The sequence below is a fragment of the Chiloscyllium plagiosum genome, chromosome 4, assembly GCF_004010195.1.
Source record: "Chiloscyllium plagiosum isolate BGI_BamShark_2017 chromosome 4, ASM401019v2, whole genome shotgun sequence".
Taxonomy (NCBI): domain Eukaryota; kingdom Metazoa; phylum Chordata; class Chondrichthyes; order Orectolobiformes; family Hemiscylliidae; genus Chiloscyllium; species Chiloscyllium plagiosum.
Genome location: NC_057713.1, coordinates 12,545,292 through 12,566,879, shown reverse-complemented (window position 1 = coordinate 12,566,879; position 21,588 = coordinate 12,545,292). Strand labels below are relative to the sequence as shown.

General features: G+C 40.8%; 1 protein-coding gene across 11 annotated transcripts in view; it reads right to left on the bottom strand.

The window, feature by feature from the left end:
- The window catches only part of ldlrad4a (low density lipoprotein receptor class A domain containing 4a), a 241,127-nt gene that overhangs the window by 10,565 nt on the left and 208,974 nt on the right, over positions 1-21,588 (bottom strand). For 9 of the 11 annotated variants that reach the window (XM_043687710.1, XM_043687708.1, XM_043687712.1 and 6 more), the window contains one exon: positions 12,224-12,378. In XM_043687710.1, coding sequence (XP_043543645.1) covers positions 12,224-12,378 — 155 coding nt within the window. Of the gene's footprint in view, positions 1-12,223; positions 12,379-12,760; positions 13,154-21,588 lie in introns of those variants that run through there. The other 2 variants (XM_043687713.1, XM_043687715.1) reach the window with 2 other exon arrangements.

The following is a 21,588-nucleotide window of genomic DNA, read 5'->3' as shown; positions in this document are numbered from 1 at the left end:
CTGCTGCTTCAAAGAATAAATAAATTGTCAACAGCAGCATCCTCACTATTAGGATCACAACTGACTTTAAAAGAAAGTTAAATGTAAATTATTGGAAAGAATTCTGAGGAATAGGATAAACCGTAACATTGAAAACCATGGATAAATCTAGAATAAATCAGCAAGGATTTGTCAGAGGAAGGCTGCATCTGACTATAACTTGATTGAATTTTTTGAAGAAGTAAAAAGAAGTGGTGGTAGTATATTGACATTGAAACCTATGTCAATTTTAGCAACATTTGTTATAAGGTTTTTCATATCACATTGGTCATGGAAGTAAAAGCACATGGGATGCAAGCAAGAGTGGCAAATTGAATCAAGAAATAGCTTCGTCACAGAGACCAAAAGGTAACAGTTAACAGTTTTTGTGACTGGAAGATTTAGCATTTCTAGATCTCAGCATTAAGTCCCTTGGCTGGGGTATGATTAGCAAATTTTCAGATGTTACAAAAATTGGATGTGATTGATAGTGAGGAAGAAAACTGAGGAGTAATTAAAAAAAACAAGAGCTGAGGATGCTGAGCATCAGAAACAAAAACAGAAATTGCTGGGAAAACACAGCAGGTCTTGCAGCTTTCTCACTGCTGCCAAACAAACTGATGAGTCATACCAGACTTGAAATGTTAACTCTGATTCTCCCTTCATAAATACTGCTATACATGCTGAGTTTCTCCAGCATGTTGTTTCTTGCAATTGTACAATGCTAAGTCTTGCTTAAATCAAAAAAAGATGCCAAGTGAAGCCCAGTTTCTTTAAAGGAATTGGAGATAATGGCAATTAACACCTGAATCTTATTCTTTCCTAACAGATGCAGTGTGGAACACATAAACCACTTTCTATAGTTACTAATATTCGAGCAGAATTATTTTCCACAGTTCTTCAAAATTTAGAAATTGATGACACAACATGACTCAAAATTTGACTAATGCCTCAATGCCAATATCATGTCACTTAGGTTATGAAACCTTTTGGAATACTCTGCTAGAAAGGAAGCTTTATATTTATGTATGTTTAAGGTAGAGATTGATAGGCTTCTGATTACCAATGACGTACAATATGGGGATGAGGCAGGTAAATAGCATTGAACTGTTTGCTCAGCCATGAATGCATTGATTGGAGGGGCAGGCAGGCTTGATGAGCTGAATGGTCCACTCCTGTTCCTCATTACCTATTACAAAAAAAATGATGAATTCCACTTTATAATCAGGTGATAAATAAATGGATTAATGGTAAATTTTCATTTGATATGCCAAATATTAATAATTATTGCAAAACACAATTTCACAGTAACTAAGTGATAAAAAAATCAAGAATGTACAAAAAGAGATTAGTAATCTCAATTTAACTAGATACAATTTCAGCTGCTCATCGGGAAGATGTAAGTAGAATCAAGAAAACAAAAACATATGATTCAGTCCTATTGTTTTCTGCTCACATTGAATTCCTTTTTCTTTACATATACTTCTTCCCATTCAATCCCCAAAACAGTGCAACTACATACATTTTTCAAATTTCTCCATTAGTGCTTTCTGATAAAGTGCTGGCAATAGGACTTTATTCCTGGAACAGGCTAAACCGATCAAAACATTTCAACAAGGTAGCCCAGACCCTAACTTTGCTAGTTGTTTTCAACAGATGTAATGTGGATATTCCAGGAGAAATGTTGTTGGTCAAACCAATTAGTTTTAAATAAAACATAATTTACATGACTACTGAATGAAACACAAACAAAAGAGAACAGAATACAGAATAACTTGACCTATCCAAAAATCCAGCAGATTAGACCAATTTAATGATGCTGTTCCAAATGCTTGCAACAATCTCCATATACACCCCTTTGCACAAAAGGTAAAATCAAACACAGGTTCCTACAGGATAGAACTCAGAGAGAATACCAGCCTGGACCTGCTTCTTTGGGCCCAGCAGCTGCATACACTACTGCTAAAAAACAAACCAAACCAGAATAAAGCTGAGCTGGGAGAACTGGCCATGCCCCTTTCATTGTGCAAGTGTTCTTTTTTAAAACTTGAAAGCCCTGTGCCTGAGACAAGTATCTATTGTCTATTATCAAATTGGCCCCAAAACCTTTAACCCCAAACTTTTCGCTGTTTACGGCCTCTCTGAAAAAAAACCCAAGGACAGCTAACCTTGTTAAAGGAGCAGCTTCATCGCAACTGATCCATGTAGTAGTTTGTTAAGTCATTTCAGTGGATAGTTAAGAATTGAATTCTGTGGATTGTTACCAATGACACACACCAAGATGATTATCAACTGGAAGCTCATCAACTTAGTCAAAGTCTCTCTTTGGTCTTCCTAAAAGTGTTTGGTCTTTCAGCATTTACTTTGACCAGGTGGTACAGAATGCCACATTTCAAAGTTCAGGATTACATTCTGAAATACATTAAAGCTTGGGGAAGATGCCACAAAGGCAGAACTGGGAAAGACCATCATTAACGCCATTAAACATAGCGGCTGAAAACTGAGTAAAAATGTATGTTGTACATGTCACATGTAATAAAACAATGTAAACATGAGCAGTAATCATAAATGTACTGAGTAACATACAACATGTGGAAGAAATTGATTTGAGAGGCAACATTACTGATTGAAACACTGGGGACTTGACAAGGTAGGTGTGAGTTTAGGAGCAGAAGGCATAATCTCAAAAATTAGGTGACGCACATTTAAGGCGGAGAAGAGGAGGAATTTCTTCTCTCAGAGGGTAATGAATCTGTGAATTTTTTTAAACCGCAGAGGGCTTTATTCATGGCTGAGATAGACAAAGTTTTACTCAGTAAGAAAATCAAGTGTTATTGAGTAAAGTCAGGAAAGTGGAGTCAAGGATTATCAATTCAACCATGATCTCAGTCAAAGGTAGAGCAGACTTAATGGGCTGAATAGCCTATTTCTGCATACAACTATTATGGATGCCATCTCAATGTCAGGTTTAACTCGTACCTTCTTTTATGCTTTTCGTAAGCAACATGGAAAGATTCTTGCTAGGCAGTGATGAGTTGCCAAATGACAGGAGTCACCTTTAGAAGCAGAAGACTTGCAGCACTGACAGCTGGGACTGTCCAGGACTGAAAATGCTACTGCCGCAACTCATCCCCGAGGAGACCAGACCAGCCCAGGCCCAAACTCCGACCTCATGGCGTCCCACCCCAGGGGAGGCCCAGCCCGACCACGACCGATTGACATAGCTCCTGAAACAGCAGACTCGCACTGCCAACCCCGGGACCATCCAGATGCAAGAAAACTACAGGGAACCCCGGGACCATCCAGATGCAAGAAAACTACAGGGAAATGGGGAAAATGTGCTGGCCTGCGGTGAGACTGAAACAATGCAGTTTCAAGTCCCTGCTCTCTAGCATACTCCCAGCAAATGTCCAAGTTATCGAAAACAAAATGGATGAACTCAGATCTGGACTTAACATCCAGGGAGATCTGAGACACTGCTGTGTACACGGTTTCACAGAGTTTTAGTTTACTCTTGCCATAATGACTGTGACTTGCAAGCTGAGGGGTGCATGGACTGCACGGCATCCTCAGGTAAGGCAAAGGGCAGAGGAGTACGTTTCCTAATCAACACCTCCTGGTGTTCAGATGTGGAGACCCTGGTGAGCCACTGCCCCTGGACCTAGAATGTCTTATAGGAAAATGCCGTAACTACTATCTGCTGTGCAAGTTCACCTCTGCCACCCTGACAGCAGTCTACTAACCACCCCATGTAGATGAAAAGAATACCCTGGAACAAATTTTCACCATCACAAACATTCTGGACATGAAATTCCCTAAGGCCTTATTCAGCGCCGGCCAGTGACCTCAACCAAGCCAACTTTAAGAGGGTGTTGCCAAAGTACCACCAACTCATCTCCTGCCCACCTAGAAGATGAAATATTCTGGACCACTGCTACACAACCAAAGATGCCTACCTCTCCAGCTCCCTTCCATGCTTCAGAAAATCAGATCAAAACGCTGTGTTCCTCCTCCCAGCTTATAAGCAGATGCTGAAATGGGAGAATCCTTCATAGAAAGAAATGCAATGCTAGTCTGAGGCAGTGGAAAAGCGTCTCCTTGGAACTGCTTGGAATTGGTGGACTGGACCAGATTTAAGAACTCAGCAGAAATCCTGGACTGGACTTCATTAACAAATGCGTGGAAGCCAAAGAAGTCAATCCAGGTATTCCCCAAATATGAACCAGGAAATCCACTCCCTACTGAAAACCAGGTGTGCAGCATTCAAGTCGGATGACCCAGACCCATACAGCAAAATCCAGATACGACCTTCGCAAAGTCATTGGAGGTGCCAAGAGGCAGTACCGGACCAAGTTAGAGGCCCAAACCAACCATACACACTCCCACGGCCTGTGGCAAAGCCTAAACAACATAATGGGATACAAAATGAAGCAGAGCAAGATTACAGACAAAGAGACATCCCTCTCTGACGCGCTCAATGCGTTCGATGTTCGCTTCAGGCAGAGTGCCAGAGGTCCGGTGTCACCTGCCCCAACAATCCCGGATGCACCTGTTCCCTCTGGCATGGCTGCAGATGGCAGATCAGTCTTCCTGGGAATCAATACAAGGAAAGCAATAGGTCCGGACAGAGTCCCGATCATGCATTTTGATCCTGTGTGGACCAGCTGGCAATGGCATTCACTGACATCTTCAACCTCTCCTTCCTACAAGCCAAAACCCCCATCTGCTTCAAGAAGACCATCATCATCCCAGAATATAAGAAAACATGTGAAATGTGCCTTAGTGACTACTGCCAGGTGGCTCTGACCTCCATAATCATGAAGTGCTTCGAGAGGCTGGTCATGGCCCACATCAACTGTAGTCCCACAGCCTGACATAACAGGTCCATAGCGTACACCATTTACCTAGCCCTCCACTCATCCCAGGAATACCTGGACAACAAGGACACCTACGGCAAACACCTGCTCCATTTGAACACCATTATCCCCTCCAGTCTCAAAACTCCAAAACCCAGGTCTCAGCTCCGCCAACTGGATCCTCAGTTTCCTGACCCATAGACAAATGCACCTCCTCTATGATAGCACTCAACACTGGAGCTCCCCAAGGGTCCATTCTCAGCCCTGTACTATACTCCCTGTACACCCATGACTGTGTTGCCAAGTTCCAAATGAAATGCCATCTACAACTTTACTGACGACACTACCATGGTAGGACAAATATCAAACAGCGACGTGGTACAATGATAACAACCTCTCTCTCAATGTCAGCAGAACTAAAGAACTGATCATTGACTTCAGAAAGAAAGGAAGAAAACATACCCCCAACCAAATCAATGGAGCGGAGATTAAGAGGGTTGAAAGTGTCAAGTTCCTAAGAGTGACAATAACCAACAACCTGTCCTGGACTACCCACATAGATGCAACGGTCAAGAACGCAGAACAATGCCTCTTCCTCCTCAGGTGGTCAGGAAGTTTGGGTAGTCCATAAGGACCCTGATCAACTTTTAAACATGCACCGCAGAAAGCATACTGTACGGATGCATAATAGCCAGGAGCGTAAGAAATTACAGAAGGTTGTGTGCACAGCCTAGACCATCATGAAAGCCAACCTCCCATCCATGGACTCCATTTGCACCCTTTGTTGCTACAGAAAGGCTGCCAACAAAATCAAAGACCCGTTCCACACTGGTAATTATCTCTTATAACCTCCTCCATCAGCTGGTCAGAGTCAGAAGCTCAGGGTGAGGAACTGAGTGACAGGCACTACACCATCTGACTTGACTCTTCCTGCCCTGTTGTGGGTTGTTTTCCTCCTGGAATGACAAAGAGATAAATAGAGAGAGAGAGAGCAAGAGAAAGGGGCAGGTATTATGGGAAATGAAAGTGGGTGGCACAGGTGGGGAGGTGTCCTGAGTGAGAGTACATAGTGCAGAGGCCATGTTGAGGATTGGTATGGGTAAGAATATGTAGAGATGATGTTGCAGGCAATAACAACAGCTTAAGTCTTGGTGGGAGATGGTGAAATTTATCCTGGTAGAATAGAGAAGGAAATAAATCTTCTTCCCACAGGCATTTTTCCAGCCAACAGAGGGTGCTTCATCTTGGGTGACGACCTGGGGGTGGCAGGGTCTGATATCATGGTCTCCTTTGCTGGCTCTTGTGAAGGAGGAAGTCACATGTTGGTATCATCCCATCCAGCAGGACTTCTAGGACATTGTTCACAAAGGGTACTGACTTTCCCCAGTCTACCATGTTTGAGGTAAATGACAGGAACTCTGCAGGGCAGCCTTAGACTGACAGTGCTCGTTTGGGTGCACAATGGTCTTGTAAAGACGGTACAGGTATAAAGGATATCTACTGAATGGACAGTTGTTGCAGAAACAGCGTGTGGTAAGATAGGATAGAAATTGGATGTGAGAGACACCTCAAGGTGGGGTAGGTAGTCAATGAGACAAATTTCTCACAGACTAGTCAAGAGCGGCCTGATGTAGTCATATGCAGGGATATGTCCTATCCCATTGAGGACCCAACAGAGGTGGCAACACATTGGTATACAGTCAGGAGGGAATAATATAGTCACAGAATCATATAGCAGTGAAACAGGTCCAACCAGTCCTTACTGAACATAATCCCAAACTAAACTAGTTCCGTTTGCCTGCTCCTGGCCCATATCCCTTCAAACCTTTCCTGCATTCTTGCATTTAATAGGGTACTGCAGGGTTCAGTGCTGGGACTCCAGCTATTCATTATACATATTAATGATTTGGAAAAGGAATTGAATGCAATATCTCCAAATTTGCAGATGACACTGAGCTGAATGGCAGTGAGCGTTGTGAGGAGGAGCCTAAGATGCTGCAGGCTGGCTTGGACAGGCTGCCTCAGTGGGCAAATACTTGGTAAGTGCAATATGATGTGGATAGATGTGAGGTTATCTATCCACTTTGGTCACAAAAACAGGAAGGCAGATTATTATCTGAATGGTAGCAGTTTAGGAAAAGGGGAGGTGCAACAAGCTATGGTTATGCTTGCCTTCACAGCAAGAGGATTTGAGCATAGGAGTGGGGATGTCTTGGTGCAGTTATACAAGGCCTTGATGAGGCCACACCTTGAGTCCTGTGTACAGTCTTCTAGTCTGAGGAAGAATATTCTCGCTATTGAGGAGGTCCAGCAAAGGTTCACCATACTGATTCCCAGGATGGCAGGAGTGAAATATGAAGAAAGACTTGATTGACTGGGCTTGTACTGCCTGGAATTTATGAGTGAGTGAGTGAGAGAGAGAGAGAGAGAAAGAGAGAGAGAGAGAGAGAGACAGTGTGTGTGTGTTTTGTGGGGGGGGGGGGGGGGGCGGTGATGGTGTGGGGCCTCCTAGAAACATTTTAAATCCAGGTGCAACTGGACAGGCTCCATGTGGGAAGAATATTCCTGATGTCGGAGAAGTCCAGAACCAGGGGTCACAGTCTAAAACTAAGGTATAGGCCGTTCAGGACTGAGATGAGGCAGAATTTTTTCACTCAGAGTTCGGAATCTGTGAAATTCTCTATTACAGGAAGCTGTTGGGGGCAGTTCATTAGATCTATTCAAGCAGAAGCTGGATGTAGCCCTTGCAGCTAAAGGGATCAAGGGTTTGGAGAGAAAGCAGTTATCGGATACTGAAATTGCGCCATCAGCCATGATCATATTGACTGGTAGTGCAGGCTTGAAGGGCTGAATGGCCTACTCCAGTACCTATTGTCTATGTTTCTATGTTTCTTCAGAACTGAAAAGTGTTGGAATTTATTTAATACTATTGACAGATTGTCCAAAGGCTCAGTGCAAAAGACCAAGGGGTTGTTAATATTGGTGAAAGAGAGAAAGAGATATAAAATGGTTATAAATTAAGATGTGAAAGGAAGAGTGAAATAACTCTTCAGAGACTGACACCCCATCACCAATAACCCTTTATTTAGAAATGCACAGCCTTTGACAACAGCACTACCCCTCATTGAGTCAGGCATATTAGAGGCAGCAATATCCCTGACATTAACCCTTTTATGTCAGCCAGGTCTCCCCAGTTGGACCAGATTGTTGACTCAAAAAGTTCCAGACCACACAAGATGTTTCATTAACCTCTTTATTTTAGCTTAGCCGTCGAAAGGTCTGGAGTCAACACCAGAGTAACAGTCAAGCTCCCACTAGCTAGTGTGCTTCCAATTAAACCTGTTGGACTATAACCTGGTGTTGTGTGATTTTTAACTTTGTACACCCCAATCCAACACTGGCATCTCCAAATCATATATAAGAAGTGTTAGAGCAGCACAAAATGGCCGACAACTGCACATGGTGAATGCAGCAGAACATGGCTGACAATAGTTATAGTACTTGGGAAAATACTTGCTTAATGCAGTCTTCACAAGTAGAACAATAGTAGCTCTGCATAATTCTGGTAACTGAATTGAGATAGAATGTTCAGCTGCAGTTGCTTACATAAAGAAGAAGTTTTCACACTAATTAGTTGATTAAATAATTCAAGAAAAACAATTTGTTACAATATAAGAGTAGGTTTTAGTGTCACTGTTGGAATATTGCATGCAATTCTTGTCTCCTTCCTATCAGAAAGATGTTATGAAACTTGAAAGGGCTCAGAAAAGATTTACAAGGATTTTGCCAGGGTTGGAGGATTTGAGCTATACGGAGAGGTAGAATAGGCTGGGGCTGTTTTCCCTGGAGCGTCGGAGGCTGAAGGGTGACCTTATCGAGGTTTACAAAATCATGAGGGGCATGGATAGGATAAATAGACAAACTCTCTTCCCTGTAGTGGGGGAGACAAGACCTAGAGAACATAGGTTTAGGGTGAGAGGGGAAAAATATAAAAGAGACCTAAGGGCAACTTTGTCATGCAGAGGGTGGTACGTGTATGGAATGAGCTGCCAGAGGAAGTGGTGGAGGCTAGTACAATTGCAACATTTAAAAGGCATTTGGATGGGTATATGAATAGGAAGAGTTTGGAGGGATATGGGCCGGGTGCTGGCAGGTGGGACTAGATTGGGTTGGAATATCTGGTCGGCATGGACAAGTTGGACCAAAGGGTCTGTTGCTGTGCTGTACACCTTTATGACTCTATATAGATTTTGAAGTAGTTACAGATACATATATATAAAAAAAGTCACTAAAAGCATTGAAAGAAAAGATTCACACCAGCCTCAGACATTTAAAGCAGCCCCTGTTCACTACAGAGAGGACTGAATACAGAGATCAGCAGGCATTGGAATGTTGATTGAATGAACACATTAAGACACAACTTGTTAGCTAAAGAATTCTAACATTAGGTGTAACGACATAACTTTGTTGGAACTGATCAAAAATCAATATTCTTTTATATATCCTCAAATGAGGAAGTTAAAAGGTCCTGAAGTCATAGGCAAGTATCTAATTAATTGGCAGTTAACATGGTGCAGCTAGTAAATGTTACTTGAATATGGTATCCATTGTGAAAAGCCTCAAGAAGATAAGGGAGTCTGGGAAAACATTATGAAGTTCCAGGGGTGGACCACAAGTCTATCCATCCAGTGATATGATTAGCTTAACTGGAAATACACTGAAATTGCTCACACAAGCTTGAACTGTATAAGATGCTGTACCAGAGAGCTAACTACAAAGGGATAACTTGGCACCATTGACCAATGATAACCAAAGAGTGCGTGTGTGGTGGAGGGAGGGGAGGGGCACTGTGCACTGAGAAGTTAAGCTGTAAATCGTAATAAAAGTTACTTGACAGCTACCACTGGATTTGGACTTTCATTAGAAAATATGAGATCTAACACTAAGGTCGTGTTTGATAACCATTTCCAAAGATCCAAACTAATTGGCAACAAACGTATTAGGGAAATCCATTGGTAACCATAATCAGAGATCAGAAATTTATAATAATTGGTATACAGCCAGGAAAATGAGGAAAAATTATTTCCCACAGATGGTGGTTAAGATCATGAATTTACAACCTGAAAGATTCCAAAAAGCAATTGGACATGCATTTGCAAAGAAAAACTACATCAAAGAGGTTAGGTCAAATATTGAGTGTGGCATTAAAATGGACAGCTCTTTCATAGAACTGGCACAGAAACTTTGGGCCAAACGATATCCTTTTTTGCTGTAAAATTTTATAATTCTAGCTGTGGATTACTATCTTGACTGGCTTACAGCCAGCAAACAGTCATACACTGAACTGGACCATAACTATTCCTGTTATATATTAACTATCTGCGTGAGGGAACTAACAGCATTGTTGCTGAGTTTGCAGATGACACAAATATATGTGGAGGGATAGGTAGAGTTGAGGAAGCAGGGAGACTGTAGAAGGACTTGGACAGGCTAGAAGAGTCTACAAAGTGACAGATGGAATACAATGCGGGAAAGTATGACATTATGCACTTTGTTAGGAAGAATAGTGGTGTAGACTATTTATTAAATGGGGCAAGGTTTTGGAAATCTTATGAGTCCTAGTTAGGATTCACTTAAGTTTAACATGCAGGTCCAGTTGGCACTTTGTAAGGCAAATGCAATGTTAGTATTCATTTCAAGAGAGCTAGAATACAAGAGCAGAGATGTACTGCTCAATCTGTATAAGGCTCTAGTCAAATCGCATTTGGAATATTGTGAGAAATGTTGGGTCCCTTGTCAAGAGAAGGATGTGTTGGTAAAGGAGGAGGTCCAGAGGAGGTTTGCAAGAATGATCCCAGGGTTAAACAACTTGTCATGATGAGCAGTTGAGAACTCTGGACCTGTACTTGAAGGAGTTTATAAGGATGAGGGGGGAATCTCATTGAAACTTACAGTAAAATGGCAGGCCTGGATAGGGTGGGTGTGGAGAAGATGTTTCCACTAGTAGAAAAGACTAGAACCTGAGAACATAGCCTCAGAGTGAAGAGACAACCTTTTAGAATTGAGATGAGGAGGAATTTCATTAGCTCGAGGGTGATGAATCTGTCGAATTCATTGCTGCAGAAGGCTGTAAAGGCCAAGTCTTTGACTATCTTTAAGACAGAGGTAGATAGGTTCTTGATTAGTTAGGGGATCAAGGAATACAAAATGTAGGAGAATGGAGTTGAGAAACATATCAAGATCAAATGGCAGAGGAAACTCAATGGGCCAAAAGGTCTAATTCTGCTCATATACCTTATGATCTTATAAACCATCTGCTGTTAACGTGCACATGGAAATATCACAACCAGTGACAGTACTAGGCAGCTGCAGCCATACATTTTTCCTGACCTCCTTCAAAGCATTGCAGAATGTGGATTTATCTGGATGGTGCTGTAGAATAGGGTAGAACACAGACTTTTTTTTAACACAAGCACTACCTTCACTTCAGTAACTAGCAACTGGGAATGTTGAATGCTTGATCAATCTTTTAAGACTTATACCTACACATAAGTTTTGTTCCTCCTCATTTGCTTGACACTGCTTAAGTCCCTGTTCTTTCAGCCTTGACAAAGACTGCTAAAGGATAAAAAGCTTCTTCGTCCTTTCTAAAAAAAAAGATGGTATAAGTTTTGCCGCCCAATTGTAAAGCTTGTCGCTTATTACCATCTTCGAGAGCAAATGAAAAATTGGCAACAAATCCTAGTCTTTCCACCACTGCCCAAATTCTATGAAAGATAAAATATCTTACAACTACATCCATTTCTATTGCAAATTATATATATTCCCAATGGTCTTAAATTCCTCTTTAATCACTTCAGAAAATAATTATGTAAATTATACTCTTTAAACACTTTGGTTTCTTTAGGTTACGAACCAATGATATTTATAAAGTATTAATCATGGATGTTTCTAAGCAAACCTAACAAGCTTTGTGAACCTTTTAGGTAGAAAATTTGAAACTCCTCATCTTTAAACGTTTCTGTCTATTCAAATTTAATAGCTTTTTCATTACATGTATGTTCAGAATTGTCTGTGGAAATTTAACAGATATCCATTTAGCAAAAATGGAGCAATATGGGTTGAAAGATATTTTAATTTTAGCACATTCATTAATATGAGAACAAGTCAAGTTTACATAAAATTAGCAATGTGTTAAATTACAGTAGAATGAGGCAGTTTAGAAACAAAAATAGCATATATTTAAAAGTTCCTTTGGAATAGTATGTTATATATATTTTTATATACACACCTACAATGTTATTTTGTAAATCTAGATTCAATTTTAACAAGTGCTATATGAAACTTACAGGCTGTAAAGCTTCCTCTTGCCTCCTGGCCTGACTTTGCCGGTTTATGAAAGACCTTGTTAAATGCTTGTAGTGGTTCAGCAAGCAAATGATCACGACCACCATTACTGTCATTGCCACAATAATGACAATTATCTTGACAAATTCTTGTTCAGCTGAAATGACAAACAAAATAAAACTAATTTTCTTAAACTTGTTAGGCTAGATCATACTTAAAACAAATACAGATAGTTCTGATTAGCAGTCATTCCTTAAAATACCCTCTTTGACAGCATTTCAACATTATTCAGCATTATAGAGTCATGGGGATGTACAGCATCTTTACAGACCCTTCCGTCCAACCTGTCCATGCTGACCAGATATCCCAACCCAATCTAGTCCCACCTGCCAGCACCCAGCCCATATCCCTCCAAACCCTTCCTATTTGTCCATTAAAGTTTGATAAATTCCTGTTTGTACTTAGTTGATATTTATTTAAATAAATTATTTTCTACTGAATTTAAAATACATCATGAAAGAAGATTTAAAAAGAGCTACCTTTTTCCCAAATCCATTCATTTGACTGTGTTACCTTCACATTGGTGACATTCACCTCATCATTCTGCATAATCAAGATGTGGATTTCAGCAATACACATGCAGCTGCACTTAAACATGCTACATTAGTAGAATGAGGCAGACTTCAGAGGCAGTACGAAGTTCACAATGTCTGCATGCACTGTCGATATTGCAATACTCAGGTGTTAGACTTAAACACTGTGGCAGAGACTGTGATGACCACAAATTAACTGAAATGAATGGATGAAACACACAGTGTGGCAGGATGTTCTTATGCTGTGGAAACAGCTTATACGGCATTTGGCCTTGCCTCTTCTGCTTGGCAAAGGAGTTTTTCTGCTAGTTGTTTACTAAATTTAAATATACAGGAAAAGAACTAGACATTTCAACTTCTGGGTTCTTCAGCCAGCTCACCACAAAGGAAACTAGAACAGTACATGAGAGTATGCAAAGTCCAACGGACGGATGAGACAACACCCTGACTACAGTGGATTTTTGCTACATGCCTTGTAATCTTGATATTGAAAAGCACAACTTATGCTTTATCTTTCATTTTTTTGCAACAAACATTATTGTCAATTTCTACTGAAAGGGAATAATTTTGTCTGACTCTGAAATGAACATAGTTAGGACAACTGTGTATTCAAAGCTCTTATATTTTCAAATAAAACATTGTGTAGTGCCACTATTCTATTTTCCAGTGTTTAAGATTTAGCAGTCTAGTTGTCAAAAATTTTAAATGTGCATGATGGGCATGAGGAGACGAGCAGTATTTCTTCTTTTACTAAAAGACAGACAATGCCTTCAATCTTTAACAAGCTTAGCACAATTTTGAGTGTTTAGAAGTAATCTGCCCTGAGAGTGAACTTCCCATCTTCAATACCTGTAAGTGGTCATTAAAAAGTTTTAATTTCGTGCTGGGCACACGAACAAAAATAAGCAGACTAAGGGACAGAGTCTACATCGAAAAGCATGGATATTTAACACTAACATAAAATCAGTTTAATGAGGCTTTGGAGGCCATCTAATTTCTACGTAACCTTCATCTTCAGCTCCATAATTAAAAAGCAAACAGTTGTACATCATAATACTTCAAAAACATAGCTATTACAATGATCCACAGAATAACAATTTTTGAAGGAAACTACACAAATTTTGTGATTTGTTTACACCAGTTTTTATAAGACCATGTGATGTAGAAGTAGGCCATTAACCCATTAAGTACGCTCTGCCCTTCAATGAGACAATGGCTGATCTAATAAGCCTCAACTCTGCTTTCTTGCCTTTTCCCCATTTACCTCAATTTTGTGACTGATTAAAAAATCTCACTATCACAAACTTGAATTTTTTTTATTCATTCATGGGATGTGGGTATCACTGGCTCGGCCTGCATTTATTGCCTAGGAGAAAGTGAGGACTGCAGATGCAGGAGTTCAGAGTCAAGAAAAGCACAGCAGATCAGGCAGCATCCGAGGAGCAGGAGAATCAATGTTTCAGGCAAGAGACCTTCATCAGAAGCATTTATTGCCATTCTCAAATTGCCCAGAGGATAGTTAAGAGTCAACCACATTGCTGAGGTCTGGAATCACATGTAGACCAGACCAGGTAAAGATAGCACTTGCGTTCCCTAAAGGACATTAGTGAACCATAAGGGTTTTTCCAACAATTGGCATTTGATTCATAGTCATCATTAGACTCTTAATTCCAGATTTTTATTCAATTCAAACTCTCTCATCTGCCATGGCAGGATTCGAACCCAGGTCCCCAGATTAACAGTCCAGCGATAATATCACTAGGCCATTGCCTTCCTTGATAACTCAATATACTTAATAACTCATATGCTTAATAAGTAACATACTCAATAACTCAACCTCCATAGAGCTGTATGGTAAAGAATTCCACAGATTTACTACTTTCTGAGAGAAGAACTCATTCTCATCTCTGTCTTAAATGGACATTTGTTCTGAGATTATTGTCTTCTGTCCTAGATTCTCATACAAGGGCCAATAAACTTTCCACATCTATTCTGTTAAGTTCTGTATGCTTCAATAAAGTCACCTCTCATTCTCTCTTCCATGAGTACAGGTTCAAACTACTCAACCTTTCCTCATTACACAGTCCCTCATACATGGAATCAATGAGGGACAATTGTCAATGCCCGTATATCTTTCCTTAGATAAGGGAAAAAAACTATTCAGAATATTCCAGCCGTGGTCTGAATATTGCAAAACATCTGTACTTTTATACTCCATTTCCTCTGAAATAAAGCAAACATTTTATTTCTTTTCCCTATTATTTGCTGAATTTGGATGACAAGGTGTGTTTTCTGTGATTCATGGGCGAAAACCTCCAAATCCCTCTGTTCCGCAGCTTTCCGTAGCCTATTTCCCTCTAATTGATAAATTTCCTTAGCACTAAAGGGGGAGGTGTCAATGCAAATTTGTTGCTTTGACTCTCTTTCAAAGAATCAAGGAATCACCAAAAGATACATGAGTCATAATGATGTTTACTGCCAATTAGCTAGGAGTGCTCGCCTGCATGTAAAATGCTTCTTTGTTTCTCATTTATTTACTTTTCATACATTGGAGTTTAGTTAACTCTTCCACTACATTTACATGTTGAATCTGTTTTGCATTTGTTATGAACCAGAGCAAACCTCCTCAAAACATGTCAAGGAGATCGGCTAGACCCTAACGTTTTCTTACTTTAAAGATATTGCATTCCAGATTCAATTTGATTGGTCAAACTCTCAGGGTTAAAACAAAGCACACTTTATTCAAACACTATAGTTAAAATACAGACACATTTAAAAAAAAATTTGGCTTAACTGCAACTATCAAAATATTTAACATAATAATGAACCACTCATTAACTGTTCTAATATTGTTATATTCCATAAGCACACCCTTGGCAAAGGCAAATTCAGTAACATAGATTGCCTCACATGAAATTCTAGCAGCAGGAAGAGAACTTACGCTTTTAGCTGTGGCAAAGACAGAGAGAGCAGCTTTCACAGCCCCAACAGCTACCAAAAACTAAGACTAAAATCCTGGTTCTGTGGGAGCCTGACCCCACTCATTCAGGCTGCTTCCATTGTTAAAACTTTTAAAAGAAAAACCCTAAGGCTTCACAAGCTGTTTACTTTATTGGCTTGAAGTAGTCCACTCATCGCCTCTGTCTCAACCTCTCTTCGTAATAAAATATACCTCTTAAAAACTGTAGTATTGTCACATATTAATGGAGCAATGTTTATTCACATTATTCAACAAGATTACTTAAACTATAATCAGGAATGTACCCCAAATAATCCAGTAAATCAATATGTCTTAAGTTCACATGATTATTTCATGAAACTAAACAATAAAAATATGCAATGTCACAGAGTCACTAAATTTGATGTGCCTAGGGTATTGCGGGTCAATTAGCTCAGCTGGCTAGACAACTTGTTTGTGATGGGTAGCGATGCAAACAGTTGGAGTTCAATTCCTGCACTGGTTGAGGTTACCATGAAGATCTCACCTTCTCAAACTTGTTCCTCACTTGGGGCATGGTAACCCTCAGATTAAACGTAGTTCTCTCCTATGGGACTATGGCGGCTTTACCTTAAATTATTCAGGGATGAAAAATGAAGACTCCGTAACAATGATAATTTTTCACACTGCATGTTTTACACCCACTGCCATTGATTTTCTAAATATATAAAATGATGTGTTCTTTGTTCAGTTGATTAAATTACGTTCTCAGGAACTATAAATTGCAAAATTGCAATGGTATCATCCAGTCCCTTGACTCCCTCAATCCACAGATTCCTTGTACTCAGCTTCCTAGGCAATCTTTGCTATCAAATCAGCTAGTTCCCTAAGAAATGACATAAACAAGGATGGTTTCAGTAGGAGCAACAGAGGTGATAAAGGCTAATACACAAATGGTTATTGCATTATCTAGTTCACCTGACACATTTACCCTAAAAGCTATTACTGGACAAAATTAATCAATCTTATATTTAACTAAAATGCTTTTGTGGCCCCGGATTTCCCCTGTTTCTAGTATATACATTAGAGTATTGCACTAGATATTTGCATTTTATTTATCCTGGTTTTTGGTTCACCTGCCAAAATGGTGCTACTACACATCAGAAAAAAAAGCAGGCTGAAATGGTTTACTGTAAAAGTGTCAAAGTGGCACTTCTTATGAGTAGCACCCATTAAATATATTCTCAGCACAGATATATGATGTAAGCATGGACAGCCCACTTAATACTGAGCAATTTTGTCACAGGAAAGGAACAGTGAACTCCCATGCCTGAGACAATTTTGTGTCAGGAAGCACTAATGAAATCTGTGGTTCAGAGATAAAAATAATTACGTTCTGGACTTTGGCATTATCTGCATGGATTTGCAAGCCTGACTGAAGACTGAATCTTTATGAGGGTGAGCACTGTCTTTTTGCATTCTGGGTATCAGGCGCTGGTGGCTTGTGGGTGGGGTAGTTTGCCACTACCAATCTTCCTTTCTAATTATTTTTAATCAATCATGTTTGACATGTTATGTGAAATGAAATATGCTTTGTTATACCTCTGTAGCATGTAGGATTTGTACTCAGATCCTCTGGACAAGAAGAAGGGAAACTACCACTCAGCTCTTCGAGTCCATCCCAACACCTCCAAAGAGTATCCCACCCAGACCTGCCCCCTTACCACATTCCTGTAATTTTGCATTTTTCCATGGCTAATCTACCTAGCCTACACATCCCTGGACACTATGGGCAATTGAGCATGGCCAATCTACCTAACTCGCACATCTTTGGATGGTGGGAGAAAACCCACACAGAAACAGAGAGAATATGCAAACTCCACAAAGATAGTCACCCAAGGGTGGAATCGAACAAGAGTCCCTAGTGCTGTGAGGCAGTAGTGATAACCACTGAGCCACCATTCCACCCACTGTAGCACAGGGGTCTTTAATTATGTTGGTTACTTTCCTGAGGCAGTGGGAAGCATAGATGGAGTCAATGGACAAAAGACTAGTTTGCGGGATGGACTGGGCTGTGCTCACACCTCTTTGTAGTTTCTTGTGGTCTTGATAAAAGCAGTTGCCATACCACACCGTGATGCATCCAGAAAGGATACTTTTTATGGTACATCTATAAAAATTGCTGTCAAAATGTCTTTTAAATGTTGTAATTATAATCGCCTCTACCAGTTCCTCTTGCAGCTCGTTCCATGTATGCACCACCATCTCTGTGAAAAAGTTGCCCCTCAGGTCCTTTTTAAATTTTTTACTCTTCGGAGGGTTGGTGTGGATTGGTTGGGCCAAAAGCCTGTTTCCATACTGTAGGGAATCTAATCTAATCTAATCTTTCCCCTTTCACCTTATACCTAAGCCCTCTAGTTTTGGACTCCTGTACCCTGGGAAAAGACTTTGCTATACATCTTATCTATGCACCTTGTGATTTTATAAACCTCTATAAAGTCACCCCAACCTTCTACACTCCAGGGAAAGAAGTCCCAACCTATCCAGCCTCTCCTTATAACTCAAACATTCGAGTCTCGGTAACATCCTTATAAGTCTTTTTTGCACACTTTCCAATTTAATAACATTCTTTCTATAACAGGGTAACCAGAATTGTATGTAGTTCTCCAAATGTGGTCTTACCAATATCTTGTACAGTTGTAACATGACATCCCAACTCCTATATTCAATGCTCTAATTAATGATGGCAACCGTGCCAAACACCTTCACCGCCCTGTCTACTTGTGATGTGACTTTCAAAGAACTACGTACCTGCACCCCTAGGTCTCTCTGTTCGACAGGCCCTTACTGTTAACAGTGTAAGTCCTGTCTTGTTTGGCTTACTAAAATGCACATTTATCTGAACATTTATCTGAATTAAACTACATCTGCCATTCCTTGGTCCACTGGCAGTCCAGAGAAGGTTTGATATCATATGTGGAGGGATTGTCTTATAAGGACAGATTGAGTAGATTCAGCCTGTAATCACTGGAATTTAGAAGAGTGATAGGCAAACTTATTGAAACATTAGAATTCAAATTTAGTTTTATTGTCACATGAACTCAAGTACAGAGATATACGAGTACAGTGAAAAGTGTATAAAGTCACCATTCCTGGCAGCATCTTAGGTACAAAGGTGCCTAGGCACAAAATCTTAAATAGATAAATTAGAAAACTGAAAAAAATGTTAAAAGTTCATAATTACTAAAGCAGAGAAAGAGAGAGAAAGAAAAGTGGATGGAGTAGATGAGTCCATGCTGGGCTTCATCGTGGATCCGTGCTGGACTTCACCTCAAGGCCGGGAGTCCACGCGGGGCTGTGAGTCCAGGTTGGGCTTCACCTTGAGGCTAGGAGTCCCTCATGGTGATTCTTGGGGGACTTAACAGGGTAGATGTGGAATGGTTATTTTTCTTTATGGGCAAGTTTACGACCAGATGGCACAATCTCAAAACAAGGGGTCACACACTTAAGATTGAGCTGACAAGGAATTTCTTCTCTTGGAAGATTGAATTATTGGAATTCTTTACCACAGAGAGGTATCGCAGCTAGGTTGTTAAGTATATTCAAGGCTGAGATAGATTGATTTTTAATCAATGAGGTAATCAAGGTTTACGAGTCATAGTGAAAGGGAAAAAACGTGAAGTTGGAGATTATCAGATTAGCTATGATTGCATTGAATGGAGGAGCATATTTGATAGGCTGAATGGGCTGCTCCTTCATTTTATGGACTTCTGAAAAGGGTGGTTGAGTCAGAAACTCTCGAAACATTGGGCAGTATTTAGATGATAATGGTATTATCATAGATTCATGCTGGCTGTTTATAAATGTTCACCATTTTCCATGTGACTGCTAATACCAGCTGAATGATTCTTTATAGAAGTTTCCCAACTGAAGTTAAACTGATTGTGAAATAACTGCACAGAGGCCGGAATCCCGTCACCAAGTCCCCCTTTATTTACATATGGAGACTCCATGACACTGATCCAACTTTCTCAGAGCCAGTTCTCAGAGTGAACAATCCTTCCAACACTCCTGTTTATATCTCAGCCAAGGCTCCCTGACAGGACCAGATTAACAACCCAAACTAGGGAACTCATATCCTATGAGATCCACCTGGTAAACCTCATCACAATCACTACAGGTTAGTTTGTTATTGCTCAGCTTAGCCTTACAACCTTTTTCGAGTAAGGTAATAATATTTGTGATTCCCCAGTTCACTGGTAACCCCTGCCTCACTCCAAAAGAAAAATAATATATTACGCTAAGTACAATTTACAGTCTTAATTCATTCAATAACCTTGGATGCATCTCATCCTGTCAGAATGCCTTGTCAAGTTCAAATATCAAGTTCAAAATTCCTCTGCCTCCGTCGTATCTGCTCCCAGGAGGACCTATTCCACCATAGAACATCCCAGATGGCCTCCTTCTTCAAGAAGCAATTCCCCCTCCCACATGGTCAACGATGGTCTCCAGTACATCTCCTCCACTGCCTGCACCTCCACACTTGAACCTCACCCCTCCAATCATCATAAGTGCAGAGCCTCCTGGTCCTCTCTTTCTACCCTACCAATCTCCGGATAAAATGCATCATCCTCCACCACCTACAAAAAGACCCACCACCACAGATATATTTCCATCACCACCCCTATCCGTGTTCCACAGAGACGATTCCCTCCGCGACACCCTTGTTAGGTCCATGCCCCCCAACAAACCACCCTCCACTCCCGGCACGCTCTCTTGCCACTGCAAGAGGTGTGCCCACACCTCTCCCTTCACTTTCATTCAAGGCCCCAAAGAATCCATCCACATCTGGCAGAGATTTTCCTGCACCTCCACATACGTTATCTAATATGTCCGTTGCTCCCAATGTGGTCTCCACTACATTGGGGAGACAGACGCCAACATGAGGAACATTTCAGAGTACATGTCTGGGACAAACATACTAAATAACCCCACCAATCTATGGCTGAACACTTCAACTCCCGCCAAGTCTTGGGCTTCTATCACCGTCAGATTCCAGCCACTTGTCTCCCGGAGGAAGAATATCTCATTTTCTGCTTTACGACCCTCCAACTACACAGGATCAATGTTGATTTCACCAGTTTCCTTACCTCCCTTCCCCCCCACCTTATCCCAGAGCCAACCCTCCAACTTGGCACCACCCTTTTGAACAGTCCTACCTATCCATCTTGTGTCCTACCTATCCACTCCACTCTCTGCTCTGACCTATCACTATCACTCCCCACCTTCATTTACCTATTGCATTCCTAGCTACCTTCCCCCCAGCCCCATCCCCCTGCCATTTATTTCTCAGCTCCCTTGGGCCTCCCGCACTTTCCTGATGAAGAGCTAATGCTCGAAGCATCGACTCTTCTGCTCCTCAGAAGCTGTCTCATCAGCTGTGCTTTTCCAGCACCACACATTTTGACTCAAATATCAATAGCGTATCCAACACTTTGAAGCCTTTGAGAGACAATTTTGTTCTCTGTCACCATGGCCATTGTAGAATCCACCTCTTCGCTAAAGACAAAGTATGCATTTAACAACTCAGCTCTCCCTTGCCTGCATACGCTTGTTTGGTCCCTAATGAACTCGGAAGGTTGTGTGCATACTGCCAGCCTGTTTATTTAAATGTTCTTCTCATCCCAAGCATACTATATGAGAGGGCAGGGAATTCCGCCCAATAAATCCAGTATTTTTGCAAGTTGGCAGCAGAAACACCACTGTAAAAGTTATTAGACTGATTCATAATATCTTTCAGAAAGAGAACATACAAAATAATTGCTCAAGGTGATCA